This window comes from Cyphellophora attinorum (genome assembly GCF_001299255.1).
Source record: "Cyphellophora attinorum strain CBS 131958 chromosome Unknown Contig18, whole genome shotgun sequence".
Taxonomy (NCBI): domain Eukaryota; kingdom Fungi; phylum Ascomycota; class Eurotiomycetes; order Chaetothyriales; family Cyphellophoraceae; genus Cyphellophora; species Cyphellophora attinorum.
In genome coordinates, this window is record NW_017253246.1 from 544,883 (window position 1) to 564,630 (window position 19,748).

The 19,748-nt window shown below is 52.9% G+C and overlaps 7 protein-coding genes across 7 annotated transcripts; 4 read left to right on the forward strand and 3 right to left on the reverse strand.

Moving 5' to 3' along the window:
• Positions 1 to 224: 224 nt before the first annotated feature.
• On the forward strand, positions 225 to 2,204 carry AB675_4298 (Homeobox protein HOY1; the record flags this gene model as incomplete). The annotated part of the gene is made up of 4 exons (XM_018144428.1): positions 225 to 559; positions 611 to 828; positions 878 to 1,504; positions 1,549 to 2,204. 4 exons carry the CDS (start codon positions 225 to 227, stop codon positions 2,202 to 2,204), a joined length of 1,836 nt encoding a protein of 611 aa, XP_017998463.1.
• A 1,957-nt stretch (positions 2,205 to 4,161) lies between these two features.
• On the forward strand, positions 4,162 to 5,284 carry AB675_4299 (Replication factor C subunit 5; the record flags this gene model as incomplete). Its single annotated transcript, XM_018144429.1, has 2 exons — positions 4,162 to 4,248; positions 4,304 to 5,284. 2 exons carry the CDS (start codon positions 4,162 to 4,164, stop codon positions 5,282 to 5,284), a joined length of 1,068 nt encoding a protein of 355 aa, XP_017998494.1.
• A 767-nt stretch (positions 5,285 to 6,051) lies between these two features.
• AB675_4300 (ADP-ribosylation factor GTPase-activating protein glo3) lies at positions 6,052 to 7,731 on the reverse strand (the record flags this gene model as incomplete). Its single annotated transcript, XM_018144432.1, has 5 exons — positions 6,052 to 6,401; positions 6,454 to 7,202; positions 7,249 to 7,432; positions 7,479 to 7,614; positions 7,666 to 7,731. The coding sequence occupies 5 exons, from the start codon at positions 7,729 to 7,731 to the stop codon at positions 6,052 to 6,054; spliced, it is 1,485 nt and encodes a 494-aa protein (XP_017998642.1).
• A 1,625-nt stretch (positions 7,732 to 9,356) lies between these two features.
• On the forward strand, positions 9,357 to 11,882 carry AB675_4301 (uncharacterized protein; the record flags this gene model as incomplete). Its single annotated transcript, XM_018144433.1, has 2 exons — positions 9,357 to 9,720; positions 9,772 to 11,882. 2 exons carry the CDS (start codon positions 9,357 to 9,359, stop codon positions 11,880 to 11,882), a joined length of 2,475 nt encoding a protein of 824 aa, XP_017998449.1.
• Positions 11,883 to 12,264: 382 nt separating this feature from the next.
• On the reverse strand, positions 12,265 to 13,088 carry AB675_4302 (Sedoheptulose 1,7-bisphosphatase; the record flags this gene model as incomplete). Its single annotated transcript, XM_018144434.1, has 2 exons — positions 12,265 to 12,832; positions 12,904 to 13,088. The coding sequence occupies 2 exons, from the start codon at positions 13,086 to 13,088 to the stop codon at positions 12,265 to 12,267; spliced, it is 753 nt and encodes a 250-aa protein (XP_017998589.1).
• A 1,898-nt stretch (positions 13,089 to 14,986) lies between these two features.
• On the reverse strand, positions 14,987 to 16,928 carry AB675_4303 (putative transporter; the record flags this gene model as incomplete). Its single annotated transcript, XM_018144435.1, has 4 exons — positions 14,987 to 16,047; positions 16,097 to 16,413; positions 16,519 to 16,553; positions 16,710 to 16,928. The coding sequence occupies 4 exons, from the start codon at positions 16,926 to 16,928 to the stop codon at positions 14,987 to 14,989; spliced, it is 1,632 nt and encodes a 543-aa protein (XP_017998616.1).
• Positions 16,929 to 18,408: 1,480 nt separating this feature from the next.
• AB675_4304 (putative glutamine amidotransferase-like protein C13C5.04) lies at positions 18,409 to 19,281 on the forward strand (the record flags this gene model as incomplete). The annotated part of the gene is made up of 3 exons (XM_018144436.1): positions 18,409 to 18,652; positions 18,708 to 18,934; positions 18,991 to 19,281. The coding sequence occupies 3 exons, from the start codon at positions 18,409 to 18,411 to the stop codon at positions 19,279 to 19,281; spliced, it is 762 nt and encodes a 253-aa protein (XP_017998530.1).
• Between the last annotated feature and the right edge of the window lie 467 nt (positions 19,282 to 19,748).

The following is a 19,748-nucleotide window of genomic DNA, read 5'->3' on the forward strand; positions in this document are numbered from 1 at the left end:
CTGTCTAGCCACTACGAAACCATCGAGACTCAAGCAAGACGATACCATTATAGCATAGCTGGCCTGTGAATTTCGACAACCATCACACTTGACGTAGTCGTTTCCGACATAGCCCTTTACGGCACTTACATTCGTTCAAATCGCACGCCGACAGCTCGGGCACCGGCATTGACACCACAACTGAGCCCCTCATCGCGCGTGATAAGTACAGCATCATCTCAATAATGTCCTCCGAATCACCTGCTGCCTTCAAGGCAGAGTCTTCGACCCCATCTCCAGGTGCCGAGTCGGCCACCACTCCGAACACATCTGCTTCCATCGCCTCGAATCCGCCAGGATCAGCGCCCACTTCAGCGAATGGTGCTCGCCGACCTCCACGAAAGAGTACCCTGACCCAACAACAAAAGAATCAGAAAAGACAGAGGGCTACCCAGGACCAACTGGTCACTCTTGAAACCGAGTTCAACAAAAATCCTACTCCAAATGCTGCCACCCGTGAAAGGATAGCATCGGAGATCCAGATGACAGAGCGCTCTGTCCAGATTTGGTTCCAGAACAGGTAGGTCATTCGTCAAGGTTGTTCACACGATCGACACTGACAACGTGTTAGCCGACGCCGAGCCAAGATCAAGATGCTTGCTAAGAAAGGCATCGACATTGGTGACGATGTCGATGGACTGCCAGAGTCTATGAGACAGCTGATTGCTATGCAGGCTATGGAAGGTGGCCGGCCGTTCCCTCGATCTTTGATGGGTCGGCCAGGCGGGCCCATACCATATGGCAATGGCATGCTCATAGGTGGTGATCCAAATGCTGCTGGTAAAGTTGGTATGTGCAAATCATCTCTCTGGAACGGTACCGTGTCTAATGCTCGCAGTCATTCACCACTTCACTTGCCGATCGTTGAGCATCGGGACTTGGCGCCGTGTCGGACAGAACGCGATGGATCTGGTTATCTTCTATTCGCCCGACAAAGCCTGCATAACCTATTACATCAACAATGACTCGGCAGGGTACAAGATCGAATTCCCCTTTGCCTTCATCAAGAGCATTCAACTTGAGGCTGGCGAGACTGGACCGGGCGTCAATGGCTCCCCACCCCGTCCTGGCGGTCTGGTCATTGAGCTCACACGCCCACCTCAATTCTTCATGGATTCATCAGGCTCCGGTGGTTTCTTCCAATGCGGCGACTTCACAGAAGACCAGCAAGCATCACAAATCCTGACGCATCATCTTGGTGGTCATCCTAAGGTTTTGAGCGGTCAACTCGCCAAGTTGGTCTCCCTCGAGTCGTTCCAGAATCGTATGAATCCCTTCGACCCTCACGCAATGCCTGCGTCAGCTCCAACATCACCAAACATGGGCATCGTTCGACCCTCGTCGCAGCCGCACTTCGCTCGCCCACATCCGCCGCATGTGGGCATGTACCAGGAGAATCATTTTGGCATCAGCCACATCTGCATCCCGGTCGTATGCACGGAGGTCACAAGAGACAGCGAAGTCGGTCCGTCCCCATTGCAATCGATTTCTCGATGCTCCACGGAGGAGTCCCTACCTTCAACTTCCAGCAACCGTCGCCTCAGCTACCGCCTGACGGACATCAGCAGTTTCACCATCCGATGCCTCAGCACCCAATGCACGCTCCCCTAGGGCCTAACCTCCAGATTGACACCTCTGCTGGGTACGGCATGGATTTCCGACATATGCCTCCTCATTCGGCCACAGCGACTTCGCCGTCGGAGTTTGCTTCTCCTGGCTTCTTCCCCTCCAATCCTGGCAATGTCCCACCAACAGACTTTGGCACTCCTCAATATAACATGCCGTTCCTGTCGCCATCACCTATGGTCGAGCAGGGCAACATGCAAATGGCCAATGCAGTCTCGCCCACCCCCCAGATGGCGCATCACGACCCCGTCATCGCCAGCAACTCGCCTCCACTGCACAACATTCCTCGTAGTGCCTCAGCTGATATGTTTAGCATGGGCCACCACGGCCCCTCTATGCATGATGAGACACTGATGCTGGGTGAGATGTACTCGAAGCAGAACCTCAACTTGCCCATGCCTAGTCCTGCCTTTGACGATAATGGCATGATGCTGCACGACATGTCAGAATATCACACACCTCGGGACGACGTCCAGATGCCATTGACGCCTTTTGGAACCATCGACCCCAATCACTTGCAGGGTGGCCTCCACCACTGAAACCTTCCACACGACTTGATGCCTCTCCATTTGTCAAATCAAGCACTGTCAGGACGGCGCCCTTCAGTTCAATGTGATATATCTTATTAGTGCAATACTTTGCCACACAGGCAAAATCTGTTCGAGGTCCAAAAGTGGCGTTGACTGCTACTGCGGTCCATCTCGGTTGTCTTACCTAGGAAAAATTTGTCCAGTGTCATGTGTTGATGACTTTGCGCTATGGATTGTGGTCCATTTTTGGGACGCTGGGACCTACTATGATCGACCGGTCCCCAAGATCGAGCGTCAGTCCAGGAACTTAGACACTGCTCCATTGAATCTCTCTCCTTGTTATAACGAGTCGATGGCATTTGCTTTGGGTCTTGGTTAGTGGTTGGGCCGGATCCGTTGGTTATTGTATGGCCGCGCCAGGATGTCGGTGGAATGTAATATATACTGCGCATTTCTCACTCGCAAGCGCTGTGAATGAGCGAGGAGTGAAATGTGTTGTGAGATCATGGATGGGTGCATCTTTGAGGGGAAATCTCGTGCTGTAGAAGCAGTAAACAAATCTTGTTCGAGGATCGTTCGTGGCTTATTGCAACGGCGCTCGTGGGTTTGAGTGCTACCAGCTCAAGATGCAAGCAACAACGCGAACAGCGGCCACGTATATGTACTTGATCCTGAGTTCGAATCTGGCAGATTTGTTTGTTATTTACGGAGCAAGCAACATCAACAAGATGGGAATTATTGGATTTTGACGAGATGAAACAAATCTCCCACTGTGATTATTTTGGAGTTCTTGCGACATGCTCCGAGGCTGAGCAATGCCTTGTGGGGAAGGCTCTGACGGACGTTTCATTGCCACGAGATTTGATTCATTTGCGCTATGAAATTGGGTTGTCTGCTTGTGTATGCTCTTACATTTTTTTCCTGAGATTGTTTGCGTGGCAATAACGACGGAGCTCGAGAAATTTGTATGGTGCTGCTGATGAAATTGGCCACCTGCATTGATTGCAATGCACTTCTATGCTTCGCTGGTCACGGCGAGATGATGCTGTGCTGAGTTGTGTGGGTACCTGGCTCAGCAGGTAAGAACAACATCAACATGCCACTCACAACACCATTGCAATACATCTGGACATCGGGTGCGCTGACGCCGCTGCGGTCCGACACGTCACTAGCAGTGCACGGGCGATGCTACCCTTCACACTTACCTCACGATAGCAATAGCTATTGACCGCCTTATACTCGCTAGATTCTGATCAAGTAGGTCGACTCTGCTGATGTTTTCGGAGCAATGTTCCTGGTACTGCTCCGGAAGACTGTGTCGAGAACGGGCTCGAGTGCCGACGCCTGCGTCTCAGAGGCGTGAGAGACGGCGGTTGCTAGCGGCGCTCTACTACAGCACGCATGGACGGGGTGCTGATAGTCTGAAAAGTCTCCCGCACTTCGAGAACAGGGTCCGAGGACAAGAACGGATGCTGTACCACAAGGAATAGCAGTCCGCTGTCTGAACTGCCGCTTCCAGCATTGTGTTGTATTCGTTGTGGAGGAACTGCAAAGAGCAGGTAAGTATCTGTTCTTGGACGGGCTCATAAATCGAGTATGGAGAGGCAATTAGCTACGTCGACACAAAGAACGATCCAGGACTCCAATTCGTCCTAGAAACCATCAGTATTTCAATTGAGCACACTGTCTGAGTGCTACCGTGTAGACAGCGCATTCCGAACTGTCTGTGTATCCCATCGTATGTTCGCTGCGAGAGAGTGAAGTGATCGAGACTGGGCTGCTTCTCGACGAGGGGTGGGCTTGGCACTTTACGCGGTCCGTCGCGCTTCCAAAGTTCCTCGGCTCTGGACGCGTTTTCGACTAAATCATTTCTTGCAATCTGCAGCGAATACTACAAATTGCTACAGTCTTCGTCCGACATTACTCTCAACATCGCGACGACGCCTAGTAACCATTGCAGATCAATATGGCACTACTAGTCGACAAACTACGGCCACGGTCGCTGGACGCACTCACATACCATTCAGATCTCTCAGACAGATTATCATCGCTTGTATGCTTTCCACCTGTACAGGAAAGTCCACAATCACTAATCAAACCCTCACTAGGCCTCATCACCCGACTTCCCACACTTGCTCTTCTACGGCCCATCCGGCGCCGGCAAGAAGACCCGCATCCTCGCCACCCTCCGTGCCCTCTACGGACCCGGCGTTGAGAAGATCAAGATCGACGCCCGCATCTTCCAGACATCATCTTCCCGTAAACTCGAATTCAACATCGTCTCCTCCGTCTACCACCTCGAAATCACTCCCAGCGATGTCGGCAACTACGACCGCGTCGTGATCCAAGAGCTCCTCAAAGAAGTCGCGCAAACTCAACAAGTCGACCTCAATGCACGCCAACGCTTCAAAGTAGTCGTCATCAACGAAGCCGACAGCCTGACTCGAGATGCCCAAGCCGCCCTCCGTCGGACAATGGAGAAATACAGCAACAACGTGCGGCTGATTCTGGTCTCGAATTCTACGGCGGGCATCATCGCGCCCATCCGCTCACGTACCCTGCTCGTCCGGGTCGCCGCGCCCACCGAGGCCGAGATCGTCACCGCCCTAGCCAAAGCAGTTTCCTCCCAGAAGTCATGGAAAGCTGTCCCCGCCCTCAACGCCCGCATCGCACACGAGTCCGGCCGCAACCTACGCAAAGCCCTGCTCATGCTCGAAGCCGTTTACGCCTCTACCCCCGAACCCAGCGAGAAGACACCCATCCAACCACCCGACTGGGAATTTCTCATCACAGAGATCGCAAATGACATGATCCGAGAGCGCTCGCCAGCACAGATCCTCAACGTGCGCGCGAAGCTGTATGATTTGCTGACACATTGTATACCCGCCACGACGGTGCTGAAGACGCTGACGTGGAAGTTGTGTGAGCATAAGGCGGTGGATAATGAGATCAAGCCGAAGATTGTGGAGTGGGCGGGGGAGATGGAGCATCGGATTCGGTTGGGGAGTAAGGTTATCTTCCATTTGGAGGCGTTTGTGGCGCGGTTTATGAGGGGGTATGAGAGTTGGCTGGTTAAAGGGGATCTGTGAAGGAACGAAACGCAAAGCAAGCATGTATGAAGTCAAATACGACAAAGCGGACATTCTCTGCCTAACAAACCCAGCTGGCGGGTCTTTTGACGACTGCGAATGCGTGTTGTTCGTTCGAGACGAGACCCGGGGTGGCAAGCTGTCCTCGCTTGTCATGAGGAGGCGGCTCGCTGCAAGTGCCGAGCATATGAGTCTATGAGCATTTTATACAGGAAAGGGGACACACAATTGACAGCATGGCGTTAGGTAGGAGGAGTCCGAGCCAACACGCCGCCGACAGGTGTACAGATGAACGAAAGATCAACTACATGAATCATGTCGATCATACTGCGCAGCTCCTCATCCCACCCAGCAGCAGGTGCTACCAAGGCATGACAGGCAGGCGGGTCAGTCGTGACTGCTCTGACAGTGATGAAGAGGAGAAGAGGGCGCAGTTTAGGTCGAAACAGCTGTTTATACCTGCTGAACGAACTTGAAATCCGACATGAACCGGACCGATCGCTTCACTAACTTGGCAGAAGCATCCACCGCGCGGAAGTGATTTAGTAACAAGCACCAGTATGCCGAAAGTCACCTTCTCAAAACCGGCATCACTTTAACTCTGTGCTTGGATTTGTTCTCTACTTCGTGAAAATGCCAGCCTGCGGCCTCGCCAGACGGTGACAACCTGCCTCCAATGCGGTCAAAGCTGCGACCTATGCGAAGAACCGCCAGCCATCCAGTCTCCTTCACTGCTAGCAGCCGGCAATGCGGTACGCACAATCCGCCTAACTGTTCAAGTACCGCGCGACAGCTCCTCTCAACTTCCTCCCACCCTCACCCGCAACATTAATCAGATTCTCCAGATCGTCACCCGCAGTCAATCCCATCCTCCTCACAAAGTCCTTCGCGGCCGTCTCAATATCGCCATAGTCACCGCCTTCCAGACCAGTCATGTCGTCCTCAGGACGGCCGAAGTAAGCGTTTGAGGAGATGCTGGAGGCACCCTCGAAACCTTGGAGGCGCTGCTTAGCTTCGGACTGGGCTTGCGGGTCGAAGTTGTTGCGGCCGAAGAATTCATCTGAAGAGATGCCCTTTTGCGTGCCGAATTTGGCGCGGGCGTAGTCGTCAGAGTCGTCTATCAGAGTCGTCAGTGGATTAAAGGACATAAGTGATCATGATGAACGTACCTTTAGGTGCTGCCTTGGCAGTGCCAACCGAGCCAAAGCCAAGCTTCTTGGGAGCAGGAGCAGAAGATGTGCTGCCCGCAGGCCTGTTGATCTGCCCGAAACCTAAACGACCCATGCCCATACCTAGCCTCTCGACCTCGCTCGGACTTCGCTGGTGCTCCGGTCTGTTGGAAGCTTGAGCAGGGTTTATAGGTGTGGGTGCCACTATAGGTGTGTCTTTGGTCGATACGCTGATCGTGCTCTTCTTCTTCTCCGTAGCTTCGTCTTCTGGGTCGTAGCCGAGCTTTTCTATCCTTTCCGCTTCGGCCTTGGCTGCCTTCTCTGCTGCCTCGAAGTCGATGTCGTCTCCGCCAGTACCGACTTTCTTGGCTCCTAATTTTGTGGTCTTCTTTGCGCCTAGGACGCTTTTCTTCGCTCCTACGGGACCTTTCCGGACAGCAGATGCGGAGGATGTGCGGATAGCTGTTGGTGCTGGCAGGGCTTTCTCGGCTTCTTCGGCGGCGTTTGCGAGGGGAGAGGGGGACTTCGGTCTGGTTGCGGCGCCATTTGTGCCAGCGGATAGGAAGGGTGAGGCTGTCCGGGACACGCCAAGGGGAGTGCCAGTCCGTGAGGGAGGATTGCTAGGCCTCTTTATCGTTGGCTTGTCCCACGATGAGAAGAAGTCGTCGCCTGGCTCGCCGGCTGGAGTAGATGTGCCGTCGCCAGGTGTGCCGACTACCTCGTCGGTAATGACGACCTCGTTTGGGTAACTAGAACAGATCAGCTGCGAGATCAAGGGTGTTCGGCGGAGCCTACTCTTGAGCATCTCTGGCAGCCCTCCGCTTCAGTTCCTCCTTGTATTTTGTTGCAGCACTGCTTTGGTACTTGACCTTTGCGTCCTTGCTGGCAAGTGCAGCGGTACCACCATTCGACTGAAAGAATTTTGTCGCAGATTCATTGCCGCCCACCTTGAAGAGGCGTAACTGATCCCACTGCCAGACTGATGCGGTCAGTAAATGCCATCTGCTGAGAAGGAAGTAACATACTGTCTAGATTCGTAGATCGGACAAAGGAAATGTGTACACCAAGATTGCGATGGTTTGATGAGCAGTCGAGACACAGGTAGACACCGAATGGTACTGATGACCAAGTCGGGTTCTTCTGGCCACAGTCGAAACAGACCTATGTCGTCGTTAGTCCCACGCGCACATGCGCAGGGGAAGGGCATCCCACCTTGTTGGCTGGCTTTGTCTTCAGCTTTTCGAATATCTTCTGCGATTGAGTCTTGGTGGCGCTCATAGTGATGCAGGCGCTCGCCGAAGGAGGTCAGGAAAGGAAGCCGGTGCAACAGAGTCGGACAACGCAATAGAAACAAGATACCACGCCAGGGCAGGAGTGAGGGAGACAGATGTCCAAAGGCCCCACCCAGATGCCCTTCGTCGCCGGCTGAAGGAATGCCAAGAACTCTTGTCTTCTTCGAGACTAGCTTACTATCAACGTCACGTCTCATCTCACTTCGCAGTTCATCTAGCCATGCTTGAGGCATCATTAGTGAAGGCAGTATGTATGCGAAGACAATAGCGATTCAGCCGTCGCTTCAGACAGAGGACCTTCGATGGCCTTGTGAAACCCTAGCGGCCAAGCCGTGGTCTGATATTTAACAGAGGAAGGATCTCCGGTTCTTCTAGACTGATAGCGCAGACACCTGTTAGCAGTCAAAGATGCGTGAAGAAGTTATTATAGGAATGAGCAGTAAGAGCGATGTAGTGCTACGGTCCCGGTCTACGCCATTGTCGGCAGATGATTCATTGACCGACCCTTACCAGTATTCTGCAGCCTGAATGATCACGACGAGAGCAAAGGGCGAACCACTCGAGCAACAGCTTGCCTCGTCCGTGAGGCAACTCATCGGCGTGGCACGCCGAGACCGGTCGAGAAAGCGTAACCTTCAGTCGACTTCTCTGTGGCTCAGGTGGGAAGGCAGGTGTGAGCATGTACGGGACACGACGCAGTTGATTCGGAAGGATTTGTCAATGCTAAGTCCTCAGTATTACCTCGCTGTCTCAGCAGAATTGGAAGATGTCGAAATGAAGCCCTGCAAGATCGCGAAAAGTCGAATTCATTCGAAGTGAGCCGTCAGTTCGACTTCAAGGTCCACGACCTTGCCCTTTCCACGGATGTACCTGAGGATCGTGACTGCTGAACTTGCAACGAATATCTCAGGAGCTGCTAACATGGGTATGCGTTGGATGGGTCCTAAACGAATGTCCTTGTGTGTGATGAACCTGTGCCCCCTACTTCGCCAAAAAAATCAAAAAGAGAATGGTCTCTGATCCGCAGCGTTCAGGGAACAAGTTAACCCAACGGTTCGAACGATTCCCGACAATGAATCGAACCTAAGCCCCGACCTACCAAACCTCTTGCTGAGGGCATTTGACTTCCGGCCCAATGACCCCCCTACCTAGGTAGGAGGACACCCTCGGGCAACACAGTCGGGATGCGCAGATGATACCCGTTCACGAAAGGTCGGTTCCGAAGAACGTCACCAATCGCTAAGGGGTGGCATCTGCTGTGTGATTGTGAACCAAATTTCCGACCAAAAATATATATACCTTCATGTGCTGCTCCAAAATGTATACCTTACCAAACGGTTGCCAGGTGACGAGGACTGGTCGCCTTCACTCTGTCTCCAAGCTCCACAGTCAACTCTTCCTTCACCTTCTTCGATCAGGCCACTATTTGGAACTTCGGTCCCTCATTATTTGGATTCTCTCGGTTGGATCTTTCCTCCGCCGTTGATGTTCTCTTTACTCTCGCTCGTCTATCTACCCCCTCTTTTCTCGGATAGGTCTCCAATGAATACTGACATGCAGCTCACACTTTCCTCGGCCAAAACACCAGATCGCAATTGACCTAGTCACGATATGCCTTCACTCCGCAAGATCAACTGCAACGTGCTTTGGCCGCAGGGCACACCATTCAAGGAATATGCCACCACATATGGCGACGGCATCGTGGAGACGTTCATAGCAGTGCCTGGCGACAAGCCTCAAAAGTTCTCTATTCGCGTCACGTCCAAGGGCTACATCTATGAAGGGCTTGCGGCTGTTGTCTTCGTCGATGGCGTCTATCAGTGCAACCGCAATCGAGTCAACCTGGTTCGGCCAAAGAAGAATCTGCCGCTGGAGAGAACCGAGATCGACTTCTATCTGAGACAAGAAGAGCGCAAGTTGACAGAAGATGGCCACTTCCTCGGGAGTGACTGGCGATTCGATGACTTCAATCCATGTGAGTATCTAGCAGTCTGAATCTTTGATCGCTCAACTTACACGAATCTAGTCGACGAGGCAACAAGCGATGAGGAGAAGAGCGCGACCGAGCACCTTCAAAATCTGGGCACGATTGATGTCATCATACTTCGTTGCTGCGCTCGCAAGGACGATGACACTGCAGAAGATGATTGTGATTCTGCTGCTGAGAGTGATGTGCTTGGCAACAGACTGACCGTAGAAGACGACGAAGCTGCTTACGAGAAGAAGGCGAAGAACAAAGGTGGCAAAGGCAACAATGATGCGCTTAATCAGAACAAGTCAAGTAAGAAGAAGGGCGGCAAAAAGGACGACGATACTGCAAGCATCATCCAACTCGACGGCCCTGCAGACAGCTACTACCATCGACCGAACCCGCCATATGATACGCCTGGTTGGGCTGGTCCACCAACAGGTCGGTTCCAGCACCGGCCTCCTCTACCTCCTCGGGCTGATCGGCATGTACATTTCGACATACAACGAGACCACTCGCAACCTCCCGCAGACCGATACACAGATCGAGCTCAAACACCCTATGCCCATGCTGCCCATGTACCGGGACTGTCGCAGTATCAAAGCCACGCTGCATATCCAAACTACGGAGCACCGCACTACCCAACGCCACCACATACTGCTGGTCATCCCTACTATGCTGGTCACAATCAATACCCGCCGTACGCCCAGAATTGGTCATCGCACTATCCAGCGCAACACTCGCAGACTGTACAGCCCACCCAGACCATGCCAGGTGCTTGGCCTCAACCCAATAATGGTGCCGGACAGCAGCCCAACCTGAGATGGGTGCAGCCAAAAGCTCCAGAGACCAGGGATGGCAACAATAACAATACTGCACACAAGCAGGCGACCAATGGAAACACCCAACCGGCGACGATTGATCCGTATAGCGGATGGTATTGGGACGGCACTCAATGGCAATACGGCATTGTCGGTGTGAGCAAGCAAGCGATGGATGCCAACAACACGAACGGCCAGAGCAACGGCTCTGGAGACAGTAGCAACGATACCAGCAACAACGGCTGGGACAATAACAACGACACTTCGGGCACAAACAACAACGATAGCACGAATGATTGGGACAATTCTAATGACACCACAGGCACGAACAACAACGACACTTCTTGGGACAACGCCAATGACAACAAGGATACAAACAATAACGACACCTCCTGGGATAACGATGATAAGAAAAGCACGTCGGGCAACGGTGGAACAGACTGGAACAATACCAACAACAACGCGGACACCTCTGGCGCAGCTTCTACTGGAAACAACGACTGGGGAACCCCTGCTCCAGCAGACAACACCGTCCACACACTGAATCCCTCGGACAGCTCTCACGACAACTCCAACAACAACAACAACAACAACAACGTTTCAGCCTCCACGCCCGCCGGCAACTACAAAGGCCCACCCCTCCATGGCCCTCACGGCGCCTACCATGGTCCTAAACTTGCTGTTGCCGCCCCCTCAATTTGGGTCATTGACGAGCCGGCCCCATACGACGTCCCTGCCTACTTCGCCGCATCTCGTTCGCTGTCAAAGCAAATCCAGCGCGGGCGCGCCTACAATTACTTCAAACGCCATCGCAAGCCTATCTACATTGACTCCATCGCCGAGCCTTACGCTCGATTCGTGTTCAAGTACCGCACAAAGGAGAACTTGCCGAAGGGGTTGAAAGTGGAGGCTGCGGAGGAGCCGAATCCGGATCAAGGGTTGCAGGATCTGCAGGATAAAGGGAGAGAGGAATTGATTGAAGAACTGAGACGGTTCAGAAAGGTTTACGGGGAGCAGGCGCCCGATATCACTGATGTAGGGAAGCATGAGGGCGACGCAGAAGATGAGAATGATGCGATGGAGTGGAAAGCGACCCCACCGGAGAAGAGCTTCTTGGATTACAAGCTGCCAGTGTACTACGGGAATGGTGAGGGTGGAGATGCTAATGGGAATGTGAATAGCAATGGCAGCGTGCTCGGCAACGGGAAAGGCAAGACGAATGGAAATGGCGCTGGCAAGAAAGCTGATGATGGATGGGCTACTGACACGCCTGCGAACACGAATGCTGGTGGCAATAGCTGGGATACCGGAGGTGGCGGCGGCGGTAACTCTGGCACTACATGGTGAGTGTGGGAGCTGAACAGCTGCCAAAGTTGTCACAATTTTCGTCGAACGGAAAGGTGGTCAGAGTCGGCGGGCTTTGTCGTGGATGCAGTCCCGATGTAACCTGGTGTTGCGTTTTCGACACAGGGTGAAAGATAACAGGTCTGGACCAGATCTTGGAAAGGGCGCGAATATCGTCAAGACATGGACGGATGTTCTGCTGGAATTGCTGTGAGATGGATCGACGCATTCACGCTGGAAGCATACCAAGGATTCCACTCCGTCACCTCGAAATCCTGCTTCTCTCCCAACATTACCTCTCATCTTGACTTTTGTTCACCTCGTCTGTGTAGACATTGCTCGCCGTGATCTCGTAGTTCCTGCTCATCGCTTCTGTAGCTGACACCTACTTCCCATCCTCATCACCAACGACAAATCCCCCACCCAGCAATATTGCCGGCTCCTCAATCCTATGATGCTCGTAACTCAGCGTCCCCACACCACCCGCATCCATGATGAATGCCGTCTCCGTCAACGGCTTCCCAATCCACCTAATCGCAAACGCCCTCAAAATATGCCCGTGCCCAACAACCATCACATCTCCCTTTCCCTGCGTCTCACTAATTGGCCTCCCAATCACAGGCTTATGATACTTCTCCCTGATCTCCGCAATCAACCCATCCACTCGCTCGATGATCTGCTCCGGTGACTCACCGTCGGGACAGCCGTCGCGCCAGATGTCCCAGTCGGTGGGCTTGCCGGCGTCGGCGAGGCGGGTGCGGATCTCGGCGGAGGTTATGCCTTCGTAGGCGCCGTAGTCCCATTCGGCGATGGCGGGGGTGATTGTCACGCGGGCATCGGTTCGGGCGGGTTGTTGAGGTGCGGAAGAGGATGATTGCCAGGGGAAGGGGTCGTGGCAGCCGATGTCGAGGAGCTCAAGGGTGCGTTGGGCCCGTTGGCGGGGAGAGACGTAGCTGGGACGGTTTGTCAGTGTCGAGCCTCGGTGGGGAAATCATTGGACGAGGACGGCCAGGGAGCAGCATACATGTGCACAAGGTGTTTCGGTGCGATTAGTCTGTCATCGCCCACAAGTGCTCGGCCGGTAGCTCGCACACGCTTTTCGCCGTTCTTGGTCAGTGGCAAGTCTGTTGTGCCTGTGTGCTTCCCAGATATCGACCATTCTGTCTCGCCATGCCGCACGATGAAGCAGCGAGGCGTCGTCTTCGCCATGAGACTAGACTTAGGGCTGTTGCGGGGCTCTGGAGATTACACTAGAGCAGGAGTAAGGTCGACCGCAGGGTAAGTCAACAGCACGAATGCGCAGCAGATCAGACAGAGCAATGATGTTCAAGGACGCATGGTTCAAAGATCTAACTTAGCTTTTTGACTTCATTGAGAACGGAAATACCATTTCTACCTTTTATTCTCAGGAACGTGCCTGACACATAGATGGATATGACGATGCAGGAACGGAAAGCATGGGAAGGCGGGGCATTGGATCGACGTTGGAGCAGAGTTGGCGGTCGGTTCTTAATAAGCCTGATTAGGCATCCGATATGGGGCTTGGTAACATGTGACCCTTCGTAGCGACGACGTGTTCTCTATCTCTACCTACTGCATGACCATCCACTGCAGACTGCCGACCGCAGTCAGACGAGGCGGCAATGTCGCGAGTAGCATCCCGGCCCGGAATCATCAATGCATGGTTATTCTGCTGAAGAGAAGACACGAACTCGAAGATCCCCCTTCTCGATCGCGGCAACGCCTAGGACGTGAAGGAATCGACGTAGGTGACGGGCGCGACGGCAGTCATGGTCTAGCACGGCAGCAGCCACATCCGGACGCTTCTTCTGAGACCTCAAGAAGGCCCTGACATTTTCTTTTGACAGTCGATTTCCTGGCTTGCGATCGAGTCATGTTTTGCAGCACCAGAAATTTGCCCGGCAATCACCGGCAGTTCATCAGCAGTACACTTTGATAGCATGGTGCAGTGGTAGCACATCACAGCATCCCGCCTGTCCATGGAGTTGAACTTCATGTATAATACGGCTTGCACAATAGAACGACCTAGTTCGATTCTAGTGCTGTCATTCTTTTTGCTTCTCGATGGACTACCTTCTGTGGGACGAGCAGATACAATGCATGTAAACTAACAGTGATACTGCTGGCAAGACCACAGATAGCCTCATCGCAATCCGCTGTGTTCATGTGTCGGAACCGGGCTAGCAGGTCAAATTGACATGAGCCCTCGTTCAGATGATGGGACCACGGCCCATATCGAAAGGCTCAGGAATATCAGTCGAGGAGGATCCTGGTAATACCCTGAAGTCTCTACGTGAAATGAGTGGTTCACGTAGTCCAGGCCCGATTCCAGGGACAGTCAGACTCGCACCAGACTGCCCGGAAAGACTAACGATATATTAACAGCAGGAGATAGAACTATGGTGGATGCAGGCATCCTTTGCGGTCCAGGAATTTGCGTACCACGATGTGCCCAAGTTGTGGAAAGATGAACAAGTGTGAATGACATCTATCCGAGTCCTATACGAGATAGAACAACACAGCCCAAGGCTCGACTTTTGTTATCCGCGAACGCCTCGCTCCGATGCACATGGATTCCATGAAATGCTCTTCGCCATATCCGCGAAAAATAACCTGCAATGCAACACTCCGAGTCAACTCCACGAGTTCCGATACCGATGTCGATCCTGACATAAGTGTAAGAAACAAGCTCAACGCCGCGGCCAACAATGCATGCCGACGAGCCTATTTCCTAAGCTCAAAACACCGTATCAAAGCTTGCCTTTCTTCCCAACTGCAGAGCTTGACGACTCGTCTCCCTCGTGAGTCTCAACTCAGACGTCCGCCGACTCCGCCTGCCTGTGTCAACGTGACTTGTTCTTGTTGCCTGGCGACTCATTCCCACGAAGTCCTCCGGAGCCTGATGACGCCCCTTTCTTCATCTGCATCAGGTTTGCTATCGTTCAGAGCACCGCTGCAGGAGAAATCGTCCTCGTCGCTCACATCTGTGATGGATCCGACTTCTGATTCTGTATCGGAGTCGTCCTCACCCCTCAGACGAGGCAGTCTCAGAGGCCAGCTCAGGCAGATGACCAAGACTGCGAAGATCAGCCACTGGCGAAGGTGATGCGCATCGCTTTTGCATACGCAGTAATGACTTGTCCCTTGTGGATAGGGTCCAGGTCTCTGATCGCTTCAACACTGCCTCTGACTGCTTGAACTATCTTCTCTTTGATAGCTGGATCGGCGTCCTTGACCATACGCTCCAGATAGAATGGCAGTGAGTTCTGAAGGATCCAGCTGCTGACTGCGACACCGAGAATCGAGCCGATGCAGCGAAACAGCCCGAGTGTGCTGACAACGACTGCCTGGTCTTCAAGCGTGTTGAGAGACAGCGTTGCGATCGTGGTCGTGGGAAAGTAGAAACCCTGGCCAATGTTGACCCATGGCACAACGAGAAGCATGGCCCAGGTAGGCATGTGTTGGTTCAAGAAGATCGTGCCAATGACGCCTATCACCAGTAACGCTTGTCCAACGTATAGCTGTGGTTGCATGTGGCGCGTGATGGCGATGAAGTAGCCGGTGAAGATGCTTGTGAGGCCCACGCCGACGAGTGGAACGACTAAGTACATGCCAGAGACTGTTGGACTTGTCTGACGTACGGCCTGAAGGAACAATGGTACGTTGAAGAGCACAATGTTGAGACATATGCAGAAGAAGAGACTGGCCCACATCAGGTTGCTGTTAGGTGACTTGGCGAGGAGATGGAGCGGAAGGACTGGGCGCTTAGCGCGTCGTGAAACGGGAGCGATCGAGAAGCCCCCGACGATGGTCAAGATAAGGCAAGAGATGACGAACGGGTGTGTCCAGCTGAGCACGTTGCCGCCGAGGTTGATACCGAGAATCAAGCTGGTGACTGTGATGGTCACGACAGCGGACCCCTGAAAGTCGAATGTCTCGAAGGCTTGCCACACAGTTTTTCCTTGTGCTTTCGCGAGATTGGGCCCGAGATCGTCGGGTGTGACAATGCAGGTTGCAACCAGGAATATCATGATCCAGGGAATCTGGATAAAGAATGCCATTCGCCAGCCGAGTGTGTCGCAGAGCATGCCACCAAAGGCAGCACCGAGACCATTGCCAAGTGCGTAAGCCATGTTGTAGTAACTTTCTATGATACGTCAGTCAATGCCTTCCACCTTTGTGCGAGTACTACTCACGATAGATCCCACGGTACTCAATCTTGACAACATCGGAGGTTATCATACTGGATACTGATGTAACTCCTCCAGCTCCCATCCCGCACAAAGCCCTGGCCGCGATGAAATGACCCATGGTAGGTGCCACGCCACACCACACCGTCGCTACCAGGAACAAGATCTCAGCGAAGATGTAGACTTTCCTGCGGCCGATGATGTCGGATACTCGTCCGTAAAGTGGCTGTGTTACTGTCAATGTCAGGAAGAAGACCGTGGACAACCATGATGCGGAATTCGAGGCATGAAAATATGATGTGATGACTGGATGCGCGGATGCCCTGTCTATTCGTCAGCACCTTTGCAGAGAACCTTCCTTGCGTATTGCTCCAGGCACCTCGGCCACGACTGAGTGTGCAGGGGCTGTGATGATGAAGATAGCGTACATTAGTGTTCCGTCAAAGAAGGCTATGATGTTGCCCTAAGCACTCCATTAGCAATGTACTTAGGCGGGCGTCATATGTGAGTGACAATATGATTCTGTGGCAAGCGGCTGTTACTTCACCGGATCTGATACTTGTGGTAGCCTCTGTATGCAGACTCCGCTGTTTTAGCTGTGCAAAAGGGAAGAACTTACAAAGATAATGGTAGAGAACAGGATCCAGAAGCCTCGTCCATCAATATTCCGAAAGTGTGCATCCTTCTTGTGTCCTTCACTGTGCTGCTCCTTCTTGGTCAATAGAGCGGTCCTTTCAGTAACCTCAGCTACTTCGCCAGCGGTCGGCTGAGCGAAGGTGCCTACAGAAGCCGGCGTGTCCAGTAGGGGTCGGTTCTCTCTCATCTCGGGAGGGGACATCTTGCACACTTGCGAAAAGCAGAAGCACAGAGAGAGTCTAAGAGGGAATGAAACCACGCTTCGAGATTCGTGAACGGCTGTCTTATTTCAGGCCTATGTGACGAGCAGACGTGAATCTGTTCTTGAATTGGCAATCGTACGTCAAGGTCGCTCGTTGCGATTCCTGAGATCGAAAATAATGATGGACAGATTCAGGGTCAAAGGTGGTCCGTATATGAAATAAGGCTGTATGAGTCAGAACGGTGTTCTGTGGGTTGAGCGATTTATGAACGATATCTCCTGGGGAAGGAAGGACCCTGCCAGCGTCAGTGGAGGGAGGGGTTGTGCGTGATCAAGAGGAGCAGGAACGCTTCCGTCGACGAGTATTAGTAGTCGCTTATGGTCGCAGTGATAGCGGAGAATGTGCTGTAAGAGTTTGAGCAGATCAATCACAAGGACGACCACTACTGGTATGAATGGTTGCCGAAGTGCTGCAGGCGGCGAGGGTTTGGAGATCAAGATCGGAGACCAACGCCGAAAGACATCGCAAAAGTCTGCGGATTGGCTGATGAGATACGCACTTGCCCACGTCGTGTAACCGTGGGAATTTCGTGCAGCAGCTTCGAGGGTCGAATACGAAGCATGCCCACCGATTGAGGCAATGTGTGGGATGTTCTCGCGTATGGACTTGCTGCTGAACGAGATCTTCATCCCTCACGTTGTTGCAAAGAATTTCAAATGCGCCAGCGTAAGTGCGACCAGCATGTTCACGCTCCTCGTGTACTGCACGTATCATGGTTCTGGAGACCTTGCCTGACTTTCTCATCAAACATCGACACGCTTCGGCAGCGTCGAATGATTGAAGATGAACAATGTGAGGCAATTCGTCGATCAACTTGCACTTTTGCACCATTGCACCGCGGGCGTCGTCGCTCATCTCCGGCCCCAGCACTTCGCTTCTGGCTTACAGAACAAGCCCTTGACATGTTGTCAACGGTCCAACAACTTGGACTAATAACAAGACGGCGTGCAACAGATTGAAGCACAGAGCAGATCTGCGTGAGCGGCCCATCTGCTCGCTGGGGCGAAGGACAATATCTGTTGTCTTGCTCGCAATAGCCGCAACTTCGTCGCCAGTGGCAGCGTCTACAACGACAAATCGCCGTCGAAAGTTCAAATGACGGCCACCTCATACCTCTTATCTTGACATTTGACCACGCCCTTTTGCATCTTCCAAGTAGATCAGTACAGTGGCAGCCACATGTTCTCGCAACAGCAACACTTGAACGTTAGCTGCCTAAGGGCAGTGACCCACAACACATCTGGTCCACTAAGCCTGTGACCTTGTCGAAGTTCCTGCACTCTTGACTGCATTCGAGTTCTCCATCCCTTCCGCTTTCGGCCTGGCCAGCGACGACGACTTCGGATAAGGCACCATTGTCCAGTAGAAGTCATACGACGGCACAAAAAGCCCTCAGCACGACGCTTCATACAAGTCACCATGCCCAAACCACCTCTGCGAATAGCAATTCTCGAGTGTGACACTCCTCTCCCCAAAACCAAGGAGATCTACGGCGGCTATGGCGGAGTATTCGAAAATCTTCTGAAAAGAGGCGCCCAGGCTCTGGACGACCCATCATTAAATCCCGAGGCCGGCTTTCAAGTCACAAAGTACCAAGTCGTCGACGATCCTTCCAACTATCCCAGTCTAGATGACATCGATGCTATCTTGATAACAGGCTCAAGTATGCTTCAGCATTGGCACTTTCTTGGCACTGAAACGCTGATCACGAATGGTAGAACACGACTCCTTCGCGGACAATCCTTGGACGAACACGCTGGTGGCGTTCGTAGAAAAGGTGCTCGCAGACGGACGCGTACGTACGATCGGTGTCTGCTACGGGCACCAGATCGTTGCGCGGGCGCTGGGCATGAAGGTCGGGCGGAATGACGATGGGTGGGAGGCGGCGGTCACAAATGTTGAGCTCTCGGCCAAGGGGAAGGAGTTGTTCGGGAAGGATACTCTGGTACAGTTGCCCCCCAAAATCTTTACCTTTCAGCTCTAACAAGGTTGTTCATCCAGGCAATACATCAAATGCACCGAGACATAGCATACACATATCCAAAAAGCGTCCAGCTGCTCGGCTCTTCACCGGTCTGTAGCGTGCAGGGCATGTACGAGCCTCGACGCCTGATCACAGTGCAGGGTCATCCGGAGTTCAACCACGAGATCATGACTGAGATCCTGGATACGAGGCATTCGACAGGAATCTTCAACGACGAGGCGTATGACAAATATATCAAGAGTGCGGGTTTGCCGCATGATGGAGTCGCCGTTGCGGCTGCTTTCTTGAGATTTCTTCTGGAGGACTGAGGCTTCGTTGGCCTTGGTGGCCTCGCGAGTACAGCTGAAAGAGCGAACAGTCGGATAGGGAGGTAGGACCGCGTAATTCACACGAGCAGATAGAAGAGGGAAGGTGCGAAATGATGTAAGAGGCATGCAATGCGGCTGTGAAGGGCATATTTGAACGTGCTATAGAGACGACAATAGAACAACCTTGGCGCGACGGGCTTGATCAATTTGATTTGAGAATCTGAGAATCGTCCAACTCCTCTAAAAGGCGGCTTCGCACGTTTGCGGCAGTCTAGCCGCTCTTCGCACGCTCGACACGCGCTCGGCGTAAGACCTACCTTCAGTTTCCCGACATCAGCAAGGACTTCTGGAAGCTGAAAGGGTCAGTCGCTTATCCTCGCTTATATCTGCATGTCACGGTGACCATTCCCCAGCATTTTTGGGAAAGCCGGGGAGCCTGATCTGCGAGACCGCAACAGCTGGATTTA